Source organism: Monoraphidium neglectum, assembly GCF_000611645.1.
Source record: "Monoraphidium neglectum strain SAG 48.87 unplaced genomic scaffold scaffold00960, whole genome shotgun sequence".
NCBI lineage: Eukaryota > Viridiplantae > Chlorophyta > Chlorophyceae > Sphaeropleales > Selenastraceae > Monoraphidium > Monoraphidium neglectum.
In genome coordinates this window covers 1-13843 of record NW_014012668.1, presented here as the reverse complement: position 1 = coordinate 13843, position 13843 = coordinate 1, and the positions used below count along the sequence as shown (strand labels likewise).

The window sequence follows — 13843 nt, the reverse complement described above, 5'->3', positions numbered from 1 at the left end:
CCGCCATAGCCATAGCCGCCGTCAGTGCCAGAGGCTGACTCCAATCTGTACACCTCAGGCACGGCCTCGGGCACGGACGACACGTCCTCCTCGCTGCGCGCGCGGGGTGGGACGGGGCGGGGAGGGTGGGGGGGTTAGCATGGTAACGACGGGGGTTAGCACTCGCTGTGACGTCACTCATGCCCGGCCTTCTGCGGCCCTGTGGAGGCCCAAGGAGAGGCTGCAGCCAACACTTGCACTCCTGCTGCCAAGGTCGCGTGCGCTCGAGCGTCCTCCCATACATCCCGACGCGAGACTCAAGCCTCACACTCACATGAGCCGGCGGCGGGACTCTGCGGCCACGGGCGCGGTCGCCGCCGAGCAGGGCGCGTCCTTGAGGCCCTTGATGCACTTGACGCCGCCCATCGCGCGCGGCAGCTTCTCCGCCAGGAAGCTGCTCACCAGCTGCTCCAGCTGCGCCGCGCTGCGGCCGCCCTGGACCGGCAGCGTCAGCTGCACCTCCACGGGCGTGCTGCAGCAGCAGCCGCCGCGCAGGCAGCCATCGAGCTCGACGAGGTTGACGTAATCGTTGACGGGCCCGAGGTGCAGCTGCTCAAACAGCGGCTCAAAGGCGGCAAAGACGTCCACGCTCGTGTAGGCGAGCCCCTGTGATTCGTGGCAGAGCTGGAAGGCCCTGCAGACCTGGCTGGCGCGGTGCTGTGAGAGGCCCGAACTGCGCAGCGGGACAGGCGAGCACCCGCGTGGGGGGCATTGGCAGTGTCAGCAGCAGGTCCATGCCGAGTGGCCTTCCCCCCGCCGCACCGTTGCTATAGGCGGATGCGTGAAATCCACGTTCATCACACTCGCCGCCTGCCTCTGCCGCAGGTCCCACCCGTGCAACGCACCCCCGCATGTCACTCACTGCGCCTGCGGGGCGGCGCTGTAGCCGAGATGTGTTATGCTGGTGAGGAGTAGCCCCACCAGCATAAGCCGCACAGAGGCGGCGACAGGCCTCATCCGTCTGCAGGATCGAGGAGAGAACGGGAAAGACTGGGTGGGTGGACGTTGTGCCATCGCAGCTAGCCGCGGGTGTCAATGGGCCCATATGCGGGTGCTACACGGCGCTTACGACGCTGTGTGTAATTCTTGTATACAACGAGGCCTCGCGTGGGGGCCTAGAGGCCCGTGCAGGCACAGCGAGCAAATGGCGCCAACTCGGCTGCCACGCGACTGTGCCCTGGAGGCCACTGCAGGACTCGCGAGCGGTCGTAATATGCTAGGTCACTGGTTTTATCGATTATGCGCCATCGAATGCGCCCATAGCCCGTGCCAGCGCACGTCCGCTGGTGCACCTCCGCTAGACCACCGACCTGCAGGACGGAACGTGCTGAGGCCCCGGTGTACGTGTCGGTAGAAATAAAAGCGACCAGCCCGTACGGTCGCAATCAGGTCACGCGAGATGCTGCGACGAAGACACCCCACTATCTGCTTTCGTCGCGGCACCTGGGCCACTTCCTCTTAATCAGCTGGGTGATATGCGTCAATATGCGCAAAGTGAAGTGGTCCTCGCAATCATGCACCCTTTGCGTGGACTCTGGTGTAGCGCGAAGGGCGGGTAGCCGCGCAGTCGACATGCTCAGTGGGCGGCTGCTTGGCAGAGCTGTCGTGGGTCCGCCTCCCGTCATCCTACGGGTGCGAGTGCACGCCCGCCCGCCCGTCCGTCCTCAACGTGTTGGAAGGCCACACGCATGCAAGATGACATACAACGCACTGCAATGTTACCAGGGCAAACGTCGAGCAGTCTTGATGTGTCCCAACACCGCTGCGGCCATCCCATGCGACAAACACAAACTAGTGAATCATCCACTCAATCACATGCCCAATGCCCAAAACTTGTGTGCAGAATCCACTCTTCTCGGTTACTCTTGTATAAAGACTCTTGCACATGCCGGGTCACTCACTACAGTCCAGCCCTGATCCCGCAACAACGCCGCCGCTGCCGCCGATGGCGACGCCGCTGCCCCTCCGCCCTCCAGCCCTGCCCCGCCTGTTGGGGCCCCCGAAACCCCAACCCCCGCCGCCGCCGCCGCCTTTGCCGCCCCCGCCGGCCCCATCGCCCCCGCTGCCGCTGCCGCCGTTGCCGCCGTTGCCGCTGCCGCGGGCTGCAGCCCTGCGCCGTGGCCGTCGGTGGAGGCGAGCCACTGCCTGTAGCGCAGCAGGTCCTTGTCATCCGGCTGCACCTCGCGCCAGAGGCCGCGGCAGAACATGTAGTATGCGTCTGCAGCATACTTCCCAATACCATGCAGCTCGGTGGGGCACGCCCACTGCAACGCCGTGGCGACCCATTGGTGCGAGCACAGGGAATGGGTGTGTCGTCAGCGCAGGGGCTGCGGCTGCCGAGCACAGGCTGCGTGTGATGTACAGATGGCAGTCCTGGCTAGGGCCTTGGTGATGCATGGTGCACTTGGCGCCACATGCAAGCGAAAACGACTGGCAATCAGGAACCGCCTGATCCTTGACGCAGTCACACGTGATGTAGCACACAGACAGACCAGGCCCCCGCATCAGGGCAGCATCGTTCTGATTCAAGGTGCCTGCCCACCTGCTTGTCAAGGTACTCGCGAGAAAACCGCTGCACCGCAGCCGCGCGCTTGTTGAACAGGCCGAGCGGCTTGATGAGGTCGCGGATGGCGGTCTGGTCGGCGGAGGCGGCCGCCTCGGGGGTGGGGCACATTTCAAAAAGCCGCCAGATGACCAGCCGCACCTGCGCGCCAGCCGGGGTCAGGTGCCGGGCACGGGGTAGGGGGTCGAGAGCAAAACAAGCACTGCAAGACGGCTGGCCGGGAAGGGTTCACGGGACGGCATACGCCACGCGCGCTTTCATGCCTGTCGAGGAAGCTGGGGTCAGATAGGGGGGCAGCGACGCCTGCAATTGCGGGGCCACCGCACACCTCCCCCGCCCAGCGTCACGCCCTGCGAACGCGCCTGCTTGCCGCTGGTCTTGTTCAGCAGCATGCATGCCAGCAGCAGCTTCCAGGGGTTGTGGTAGAGCTCCTCCTCTATCAAACCGTACGGCGACGCCGGCGGCTCCCACAGGCAGAGCCGTGGGTCAGGCGCGCCGGGCGAGAGCAGGTGCGCGTACGCGCCCTTCTTCAACGGGGTGGCCTTGGGCCGATGCCGCCGCGCCGCCGGCGCCCTGCTGGGCGCTGGCGCCTCCCGGCTGCCGGCTTCGTCGCCACCGTTTGCGCCGCCGCCGCCGCCGCCGTCGTCGCCGCCGCCGCCATCACTGCTGCTGCCGCCCCTGGTCGGCGGCGTGCCGCCAGTTGCGACGGACGGGGAGGCGGCAGCGGCGAGCAGCTGCCGCATAATTGGCGACTCGTCGCCTTCGCTCTCGTCTGCACTCCCGCCACCACCGCTGCGACTGCTTGTGGCGCCTCCGCTGTCCTTGCTATTGCCTTGCTCTAGAGAGCGGGCCCTGCCGCCGCGCCGCACCCGCGCAGTCGCCGCCGCCCCCACACCTCGGCCGCGCTTCGGCGTGAGCAGCGGCGACGGCTGCTGCGAGCCTGGCAGCCGCGGCTGCAGCAGCTGGTGCTGCCGGGCCTGCTGCACGACCTTCATGCGCTCGCCCAGCAGCTGCAGGAAGCTGTCCCGGCTGGGAGGCGTGGACGGCGGCCGCTGGAGCCCGGCTGGGTCGCCAGGGCCTGCGTCGGCTGAGCGCACCGCGGCCTCGATGGCGCTGTCGTGCGCTCCGCTGTGCACCGGGCCACACTGCTTTTCCCGCCGTTGGCCTGCCTGCTCTTCTCTATCTCCCCTCTCTTCTTCGTGTACCAGCTGCTGCTGCTGCTGCTGCTGCTGCTGCTGCTGCTGCTGCTGCTGCTGCTGCTGCTGCATTCGACAACATGTATGCTCATCCTGCTGCTGCTCCTGCTGCTGCTCCTGCTGCTGCTCCTGCTGCTGAGGCCCGCCCGCAACTGGGGCCGCAAGAACACGACGGTCCCGCCCTCGCCGCCGCTTGGCGGCCCCAGAGGCAGCAACCGGCTGCTCCTTATCAGTGTCGAGAGCAGTGCCTGCGATGACATGCCGTTGACTGCGCTTGCGGCGGCTGACGGCTCCATGTGGCTCCGGGACCGGCGCATTTGCAAGTGACGTCGTGACTGCAGCTTTGGTCGCCAGGTGTGCGCGTGTGCCACGCGGTGTGAAGCCAGGCATGCGGCAGCGGGTGCAGCCTCGAGAGGCCCATCTACACCGTGCACATCCCAGCGCACTGGGCTCCGTCATTGCCGAGCGGAACTTTTTGATCTGCTAGCAGTGTCTGAACAGTGATGTGTTGATGTATTACTTGGGACGAAATGATAACGTATGCAATCATTGCTGTGGCGAACAAGCAAGTTTGTGTCGGGAGTGGTTGGATGGACGCTGGGGTCGTGGCCGCCTGATGTGGTGTCGTCAGCGAGCACAGCACCTCTAAACGTTGTGGCGAACTTATGATATCGTCGCTGCCGCCCTGGCGAGAGGATTTATATGGTACATGTGGGTCCTTACCAGTCTGGCTATAGATGATCGCTAATCATGCCAGCAAAGATGAGCACAAGTTCACTTGTGACGAGGGGCTGGCCGCCGCCCAACACAGCTGGCTAGTAGCAGGGTGCCAAGCAGATGGGGTAACCTTGCCCCAAACCACATGACCATGGCCATGATGAAGCAACAAACTCGCTCACCTCCGTCATGCACTGGACCCACTGTGTTGCTGCCAGTGCAACTCTACGTGCCACTCCCCGCCTGCTCACACGCACCTCGAGCATTGTACAGGACCAGCCACATCTTTGATGGACTGCAAATGCAGCTGTTGACTCCAAAAATACTCACAAACAAGAAACCTGCGCAGTTTGTCTTGTACATGCTCTTTCATTGCACGCTGGGCCTCCGCAGAGGGCGGATATCACCACAAACACCCAATCATCTCAAAACGCACAGCGCCCAGAAACCTGCCTATGCCAAGACGCCTGGCTGCCTACACAACCTCCATGCCAACCCCGTCGCTGTCGTCATCGCTGCAGTGGTGCATGTCCCCGTCACCATCATCCTCCACGACCACCATCCCCCGCTGCCGTGCGACAGATGCCGCTGCAGCCACAGGCGCAGGCGCAGGGACTGACGCGGCTGCAGCGGCCGGCAGCGGCGGCAGCACGTCGTCCCACACTGCGTCGTCCACGTGATCTTCCTCCGGTAGTTCTAGCGCCGGCTGCTGATATGTGCTGCTACCGTGATAATGATGCTGCTGTGGTTGCGGGGCTGGCTGCTGCGGCTGCTGCTGCGGCGGCGGCTGCGACGTCCGCGGCAGCTGCTGTTCCTGCTGCTGTTCCTGCTGCTGTTGATCGTCCTCTTCCTCCTGCTGCTGCTGCTGCTGCTGCTGCTGCTGCGGTTGTCCCTGCTGTTGTGCTGGGGGCTGCTCCTCCTCCTCCTGCCCGGGTCCCTCCTCCTGCTCCTCCTCGTCCCCAAACAGGGCCGCATTCAGCTCGTCTCCAAACGCGCAAGAGGGAAGTGGCTGCGTGGGTTGCTGCCCCGCCAGCCCCGCCGCTGCCGCCGCCTCTGCAACTGCTGCTGATGCTGCAGCATCGTGCGTCTGTGGCTGCGCTCCGATGTCAGTGAGCAAACTTGCACCTGGTGCGACGCCTCGCTGGAGCCTGGCAAGTCAATGGAAGCAGTAAAGTAGGGTCTCAGCGGGTGGCGCTGTTGGCCAGCAGCGCTTGCTGCCCCAATCACGAAGGCACCGGGCGCCTTTGAACCGTCGCGCTAGCAATCTCACAAGCACAAGTGCCCTGCCAGCCGCCAAGCAGCCAACGTACACAACCTCCCACCTTGTGGCGATCTTGTATGTCACAGTCTCCAACGTCCACTGGCCAGACGCCTGATCGAAAATGGCTACGCATTCGACATCAGCGTTGCCAGTGGCGCCATTCCCGGTGGCGCCAGTGGGGTTTGCCTCTTCCAGCTGCCCCTGGAAATAGACGGGGTCGTTCTCGCCAGCTGGAAGGTGTGGCAGCAGGTAAAACTATGCACAGGTTGACAAGAGGCAGGGCGCCGCGTGGTGACGGTTGGAAACGTTGGGCATGGGTCGTCATGCAGTCCGCTCCGTGCAAGGGAGGCTGGCAAGCTCACTGTCACTATCATAGTGCTGGAGATGGTACGACCTATCTGTGGTTGAAAGCATCAGCACCGTCGCTGGTGTGGCAGGCGCATCACGGCACCAACAGCAACAGCAACACAAGCGGCGGCGATGGCGCCATTTCAGCGTCGCGCACCGTCTGTGCTTCTGCATCATCCGCGTCCATTGTGTACAAGTGTCCCGTATTCGCTCGCTGCACCGACTGGGGCACAAAGTTGCGGCTCAGGGACACCAGGATGGGCCCATCGTCTCCTGTGAGGGAGGCCCCCACGACCAAGGGGAACTCCCCGTCCATGCCACACGGCCTGAACTCTAGTCACATAACCGGCTATTCAGGCAGCCACCAAACCGGCCGATCTAGCGACTTGCTGACCAACCACACTTGCAAACTGCAATGGATGGCGTTTTGTATCTGTGACCAGTGTAACACAGTTGCATCGCATCAAACAAGGCCACAGTGAGGGCTGCAACTGCATGTGGGCATGGGCCCCTTGGAGGCACTCGCAGCGCGCACAGCACACCGTTGACCTCCTGGACCGCTGGCACATCCAGGGGCCCTGATGGAGCTACTGCGCAACACAACACCCCAAAGCAGACCCATCACAACGGATCCTGCAGCTCGCGCGCCGCCCGCCGCCGCTCCTTGAACCAGGCTGCGTACTCCCCAAGCTGCCCCGCCACCACTGCCTCGCGCATGCTCTCAAAGAAACCCAGCCACCAGTGCGTGTTGTGGATCTCCAGCAGAACAGAAGCCAGCATCTCGTGCGTGTGCAGCAGGTGGTGCACGTAGGCACGGGTGTGATTGCGGCAGGCAAAGCAAGTGCAGCCCTCCACGAGCGGCGCCTTGTCGGTGCTGGGGGAGCGTGTGCAGCAGCAGCATGGGGCATGAGACCGTGCAGCATGTCATGCATGCATGCAGCAGCCTCCAGCATGCCTCCCCCAGTAAGGGGAACTTCTGCACTGTCAAGACTGGCGCAAGGCGGCTCCCCACTTTGCCTCGCAACAGCTGTGCACCAGCCGGCGGTTTGACAACGTGCTTGCTGCAGTTGGGCCGCCTCACCTGTACTCCAGAGACCACAGGTTAACTTTCGAGTCATCCGCGCCGGCCTGCGCCCCTGCCGCCGCCGCCCCTTCTGCCGCCGCCGCTGCCGCCGCCGCCCCCTCACCCGACTCATCGTTGCTGGCGGGCATGCGCTGCGGGAAGCTCAGCGCGTAGCCGTTGAGGGTGGCGTGTGTGGGGTAGCCGCAGTCGAACAGGTCAGCGCCCTGCACGACGCCCTCCAACGCCTCCTCCGGCGTTGCCTGCTCGCGTGACGTTTGACAGCAGCGCGCGGATCACGCAGTCAATCACGAAGCCACCAAGGCTCAAACCAGGCCGCCAGCCGCTGCCGGCGCGGCTCAAGGCACGGAAAGAGCACACCCCAAGCAAGCTGCGTGCCGCCACGCCAGAGACCACATGCAGTCCCGTCCAAGAAGCGCCGGCACACGCGCATGCTTGGGGGCCCACCATGCCAAGCAGAAGCCGCGGCTTGTCTGCCGGCAGCTCTGCCACTGCTGCGCTTAGGAGCTGGGGGTGCAGGGCGGCGTCCTCGCCCATGCCAAAGCCGCAGAGAGCGAAGCCTGTTGGCAGCAAGAAGCACACAAGTTGTGTGCGACGCGTTGGGCCAAGCCGTGGGGTCGCAAGGCATTTGCTGGCTGGCTGGCCGTGTCGGTCCATCTCGGCAACAGCTTTGCCGCTATGGCGGTTTGTAAATGGTGCAAACTACGTAAGCTCACCTGCGACAGGCTTGGACGCCACTGCCTTGGCGGAACGCACCCTCTCTTCAGGGAACCTGCTGCCCATCACCGGCGCCAGCACCAGAGGCGGCTCGAGCATAGCTTGCGCCGCCACACCGCCTTTGTCGCCAACGCTGCCGCCACCGCCGCCGCCGCTGCCATCACCACCGCCTCCGTCGGTGCCCTGCTCGAGCCGCTGCCGCTTTGCAGGCTGCTCGTCTTGCTCCGCTGCCGCGTCCGCGTCCCCCCGTCGCCAACGCTGCTGTTGTTCGGCGGCGTCGCCGCCCTGCTGCCCGTCGGCGCCTTCTTGGTGATGCCGCACGTGGTGTTGCTGCTCCCGGCGGACTCCGCTCAGCCGCGCCAGGCATGCGTCCAGCCACTGCAGGGTCCGGTCCACTGACTGCACCGTGCGCTTTCTGCTCGCGTCACCCGGCACCTGCGGCGAAAGCCGGCGCCGAAGCCTCACACGGGGCCCGTTTGATCGCCCAAGGAGTGCAGGCGTTGCCACAGTGCAGCAGGCACTCCTACAGTGAGTGTGAGTTGGCGGGCAACGACTGTCGTTCCGCACAGCCCATGCGGTTAACTGCGCCACAGGGACCTCTTGTCAGATATCTCTTCCACCTGCGGCCCGCACGCACCTCATCCGCGATGGGCACAAATATTTCAGGCTGCACTGCCTCGATGACATCCATGTAATCCGAAGGGGTGACCTGGGTGGGCGACGCACAGGCCGTCAGCGACGGGTGCGGCGCGGACCGTGCGTTGCACCCTGCATTGCACGACCGCGGGCTGCAGTAGCGCCGGTGCATGAAAGTGCGGTAAGAGCACGCCGAAATACAATGTGCAGGGGCGCATGGCGCTGAGCCACTGAGGTTTGCTGCAAGCGCAGTTGGCATCATCGCTACGCACCATCTGCCCGCCACTGTGGATGATGGCGTAGCAGCCATTATTGTTGGCGGACTTTCCCGCAGTGCCATATTCTTGTAGCGTGGGGTCCCGATTGGTGGCAAGCATGGGCCAGCGCGGCGCTCCAATGAAGTGGTGGAGGCTCACGCCGGTCTTCGTCAGCTGTGCCGCGCTCGGCTGCTTCAGGCTGCATCAGCGGCACAGGAGCAACGCGCAAGACGCAAGCCGTTGGCGCTGAACTTCATCGCATGGGCTTGAAATCAGATGTTATCTTTTATCAGGCGGGCCCCTCCCTACTCACAACTGCATGGCATTGATCTGGATGCCCTGCGCCTGTGGCCGCAGCTTTTCCATCATGTCTGGAGTAAGATACATGCAGCCGCCTCTTCGCGTGTAAAGGAGTGCCGTGGGCGTGCGAATGACCCCCTGACGCGTGATCAAGCTGCCGGCCCTCGCGCAAGCGCTCTCCGCCTGGACGCTGAAGAACTGCATCGTTTCGAGCTCACTCATGTCGATCAGATATGACACCGGGCGCCTCCTGGCGGCCTCATGAGACTTGCGCTCGAAGCGGTCCACATTGTCGCTCGGAGGGTCAACACCATGCCGCCCAGTGACTGGAAGTGCGACTGTAAGACGCCACATGCCGCTCGATGTGACTTCATGATAAGGGTGCATGCAAGGTGCCAAGCCATGCAACGGCTAGAAGATACCCGCTTGACGTGCGCCGGGTCAGCAGAGAGGATCAAAGCTGGGATGCATGGTCTGGCATGTTGCTGGCTAGTCCTCTGTTCTTGCCGTGAGGCCACCCTTCAGCAGCTGCTGCACCCGGGACACGTGACCTAGCAGCGCGTATCCAAAAAAGTGGCGGCAGCATCCACAACTGGTGGACTTCACCAGCTGTGCACGCGAGGCTGGGCGGAATGCGTTTTCAACCCATTGGTGTGGACTGACAGTCGAGCCACATCCTTTGGGCTGGTTGATAGCTGTATCAGTGTCACAGCAGCAGAAACGGTCGTAGTGGACGTGTCAGCAGCAGGAGGAGGAGGCCCCTCTCAGAGGGTCAATTGCGCTTGCCGCTTGTTATGTGCTTGAAAATTGAACTCTAGTATTTCATGCCTGGGCCTGCAGTTGCCTGCTTGCGCAAGTCCGCTACAACCTGCTCCGCGCTGCAAAGGATGTGCACACCCGCTCGTGGCACTCGCTGCGCTCTCCATCCGCGGCCTTGATCACGTGCCCACCATCTGCTTGTTGCAAGTGCTGCTGAGTGTGAAACCCAGCACGCTTGCCCACTGGCCCTTGCGAGGAGGACACACCTGCACCAAATCCTGCAGTGCCAGCTGCACGCATACCTGTTACTCACAATAATCTATCACAAAGGAGCGTGCCACCAGCTAGTCAACCTATGCATCCAGTGTGAGACATATTCCGCAGTGGGACACATGCGTGTGGCGGCAACGGCGGAACGTCGCGCCCCGCGGCGCGTTGAATGGCACGCGTCGTGTCGTTAGGCCGCCATACATGAATCTCTTGGCGGCTTCACGCACGCAGCACGTGCCTGTGGCAGAGCAGAAAATCGCGCACGCCACACAGGAAGGTCAATGAAGGTTGCCTCGTACAGATCGCAAGCTGGGGCCACTTGGGACACTCTGTAGGCATACTAGGCTCTGAAGCCAGCTCCTTTGGCCTCCACACCCCTGCTTTCACCGCACCTCCCCCCCGGGGGAAAGCTGGATCGCGTCACTAGCGGCAGTTGACTCAGTCGGTGCCGCCGCTTCCAGTACCCCGCAGGCCAAAACATTTACATCACTAGAAAATTTCGTTCCAGCATATTAAGTGCTCGCGGCAGCCGTGGGCGGCCGTCGTGGGACTCGAGTGACCCGCTGCCGCTCATTTGGTTTCTAGGCTTCATCCCGCGGCGTTTCTGAACACCCCACGGTTGACTTTTATCACATCGAACAAGTTGTAACACGTTGGCGTGCTTCTCGGCTAGGTCACCCAGATGCGGACCTCCAGCGGTGAGGCTATGCCACCGGCCGCGTGGTGGGCCTCCGTAGCCCAGACGAGGCTTGGGACGACGTGCCACACACCCCACGCGGTCGAGTACGCGTGGTGGCAGCCTTGCCACCTCTAGAGCCCCTCACGACACCCCCCGCCGCCCACGCACCGCACCCCCATCAGTACTTCTCCTCGCCGTGGCGGCGCTGGCGCTGGTCGCTGGCGCCACCTCGGCTGACATTGCTGCTTCGTCCACGGCCGGCAAGACCTACAAGGGGTACACCTTCGCCACCGATACAGCGCGTGAGCATCGAGTCAGATCACCCATTGCGCGTTGTTGCGCACATGGGCGCGCACGGGCCGGCGCGCCCGCGGCGCGGGCGGCTGCGTGCACGGGCGCCCACCGCCCGGCGGCGCGGGCGCTGTGGTATCACGTGTGGCTGGCAGGGTGGCTGCGTGCACCACTGTGCAAGTCAGGCCCAGGGTGACGCATGCGTTGCCAGATAACCCCGCGGCTCTTGCCCATGAACATCCGAGCGAATACTGGCCTGGAGCAGCCTTTTGGGTTTGTGCTGTACGCACACGCTCGCGCATGTGCACGTGCGCACACACACACACACACACACACACACTGTCCCCAAACACAAGCACGCATGCTCGCCACAATTCCGCATGCGCAAGACGCACGACTGGCCCCCGTCCCCGCCGCGCCCCGCAGCCTACCTGAACATTTCCCGGGATATCTGCCTCATCAAGAAGGTCCTCAACACCAAGCAGCCCGACTACACATTTGCCAAGGTGGGTCGCGAGAGCCGCGCGCTGACGCTGCAAACGAAACGGCCGAAAGCGGGGTCGCTGGCATGTCGCAAGGGCCGGACATCGGGCCCCGCCTTGCTCAGCAAATTGGGGCGCTCACCGGCTCGGCAGCCGTGCCTTGCGGCAAGCTGGCGGCGCACCTGGGTGCTAGGCTGCGGCCCGTGCACGGCGGGCTCCCTGCACGACCGAGGCTCATGCGCCTGTGGTCGCTCGGCCGCAGGGGATCTACATGGATGGCTACTACGGGAAGCTGGCCTCCAAGGACGGCGGCCTCATCGCCATGCGCCGCATGGGTGCGTAGACGAGTGCCGGCCTGGTTTGGGGCGCAAAGATCGCGCTGCTGCCGCCCCTGCTGCACACGCCCCGGCGCGCCGCGCGGCCTGGACCGCACACGCGCGGTCGCGCGGGGGTGACGCTTCGCAGGCGCCTCACCGCGCGTCGCCCCCTTTTGACCCACTCGCGCCCCGCAGCCACTGACGTCAAGACCAACGAGCCCCTGTGGACCCAGTACCAGAAGCACTTCAGTGAGCGCGCTGCCCGCATTATGCGCACGCCCACCTGCCCCGCACCTTCCACGCCCCCGCCCCGGCCTGCCTTGCGAAGCAGCACGCGCGGTCAGCGGCTGCCGGTACCATCATCATCTGGGCCCCCGCCCCACCCGCCCCGTGCATGCTGGTCTCATACGCCTCCCCACGTCCACACCTTCTCCGCCACCCAGACAACCCCGTGTGGCTGGATGACCTCCTGGTGCGCGCGTTCGGCAAGGTGCCCCCTTATGACAGCGACAAGGCCCGCGTGCAGCTGATCGTCAAGACCCTGGAGAGCAGCCTGCAGGTGCGGGCCAGGGGCGACGCCAACTGTTATCTCTTGCACGCCTGCGCCGCCGATGGGGACGCTGGGCGCCGCGAGGGTTGCTCGAAGGGGCTTGCACTGGGGGCCGCGGCCGCCCCACCCCCCACTGCCTGAGTATCTCACCTGCCGCGCTTATTGTGCTCTCTCCTTGCCACCCCTCAGGTCTCTTACCTCTTCCACGAGCTGGACCAGGCTATCAATGAGGTCCAGTGAGTTTGCGGGGGGTCCGTGCATGTCAGCGCCGTCAACCAGTCGTTTGCGGCCGCTCCCGCCGCTCCTCACTCGGACGAGCAGTATTCCCAGGACACCTCTTTCTGCTCGCAAACAAGCCCACTGCACCACCCGCGGGGCTGCACCCTTGGGTGCGCTGGAAACCAGGCGGCCTCTACGTGTACAATCACTTCCGCCCCTGCTGACGTCGCCCCTCCCTCGGCTGCCGCGTTGTGCGCAGGGCCAAGAAGGCGAACGCCTCCCTGGATGTTGACCCCGTCTACCGCGTTGACAAGGCCTGGGCCATCTTCGTGGGCGCCGACACCGACTGCGGCCTGTGAGCGCGCCGGGGCGTCCACGCGCACCGGCCGCGCCCTGCCAGCACAGCCGCGTCCCGCTGCGCGGCATGCCGCGCGGCGTGGCGCTCGACCCCGCACCACTGGCCACGGCGCACCGCTGGCCTGACGCCGCCTCGCTGTTTGTGTTGTGGCTGTTGGGTGCCCCTCACCTCGCCCACGAACCCGCTCGCTGGTGCCGCCCCCAGGTGGACCGTGTCGCTCAAGCGCGCCACCCAGTTTGGCACCAAGAAGGACTGCGAGACCAGGTGCGCGGCCCAGCCGCGCCGCGGCGCGCCCCCGCAGCAGATCCCCGCGTGCATCCGCCACCGCCCCCCTTTTCGTGCAGAGCGCAGCCCACCTCAAAGACCCTTTATTTACCTCTCACCCCCCTCCCCCTGTCTTGGCGTTGTGTGGTGTGACGTCATCGCAGCAACGCCGCCGCCAAGATCCGCGACGCCCTTATCAAGGCCCAGAAGGCCGCCAAGGCGCTGGACCTGCCTGCCCTGAAGGCCGCCCGCGACACTGTTGTCCAGCAGATCTCTGCGATCTACGTCCAGGTGCGTCCCTGTGTGTGTGTGTGTGTGTGTGTGCGCGCGTGCGCGTGCGCACGCGTGCATATGCCTGCGTGTCAGCATGTGGGTGGGTGTGGGGTTCAGCTGTGCATGTGCGCACGTGTGTGTGTGTGTGTGTGTGTGTGTGCGTGTGCGTGTGTGTGTCCGTGTGTGTGTGTCCGTGCTGCCTGCGCATGTGTGAGCTTGTGCGTGGACCACCACCGTCACCCCGCAAAGCGCCGCAAGTGCACGTG

The 13843-nt window shown here is 64.5% G+C and overlaps 3 protein-coding genes across 3 annotated transcripts in view; 1 reads left to right on the top strand and 2 right to left on the bottom strand.

Moving 5' to 3' along the window:
- Nucleotides 1-3345, bottom strand: part of MNEG_6094 (methyl-CpG binding domain protein 4) — a gene marked incomplete at both ends in the record, with an annotated part of 4860 nt that extends 1515 nt beyond the window's left edge. Inside the window, 5 exons of the mRNA XM_014045433.1 lie at nucleotides 54-93; nucleotides 314-645; nucleotides 1941-2303; nucleotides 2582-2743; nucleotides 2950-3345. Coding sequence (XP_013900887.1) covers nucleotides 54-93; nucleotides 314-645; nucleotides 1941-2303; nucleotides 2582-2743; nucleotides 2950-3345 — 1293 coding nt within the window. The remainder of the gene's footprint in view (nucleotides 1-53; nucleotides 94-313; nucleotides 646-1940; nucleotides 2304-2581; nucleotides 2744-2949) is intronic.
- A 3400-nt stretch (nucleotides 3346-6745) lies between these two features.
- On the bottom strand, nucleotides 6746-9184 carry MNEG_6093 (queuine tRNA-ribosyltransferase domain containing 1; the record flags this gene model as incomplete). The annotated part of the gene is made up of 7 exons (XM_014045432.1): nucleotides 6746-6998; nucleotides 7206-7447; nucleotides 7653-7765; nucleotides 7922-8357; nucleotides 8560-8631; nucleotides 8831-9014; nucleotides 9129-9184. 7 exons carry the CDS (start codon nucleotides 9182-9184, stop codon nucleotides 6746-6748), a joined length of 1356 nt encoding a protein of 451 aa, XP_013900886.1.
- Nucleotides 9185-10826: 1642 nt separating this feature from the next.
- Nucleotides 10827-13037, top strand: MNEG_6092 (hypothetical protein; the record flags this gene model as incomplete). Its single annotated transcript, XM_014045431.1, has 8 exons — nucleotides 10827-10842; nucleotides 11006-11125; nucleotides 11541-11620; nucleotides 11859-11931; nucleotides 12109-12162; nucleotides 12357-12472; nucleotides 12653-12699; nucleotides 12942-13037. Coding segments are annotated over 8 exons (602 nt in total), but the record flags the coding sequence as incomplete, so codon positions are not given.
- Nucleotides 13038-13843: the final 806 nt, after the last annotated feature.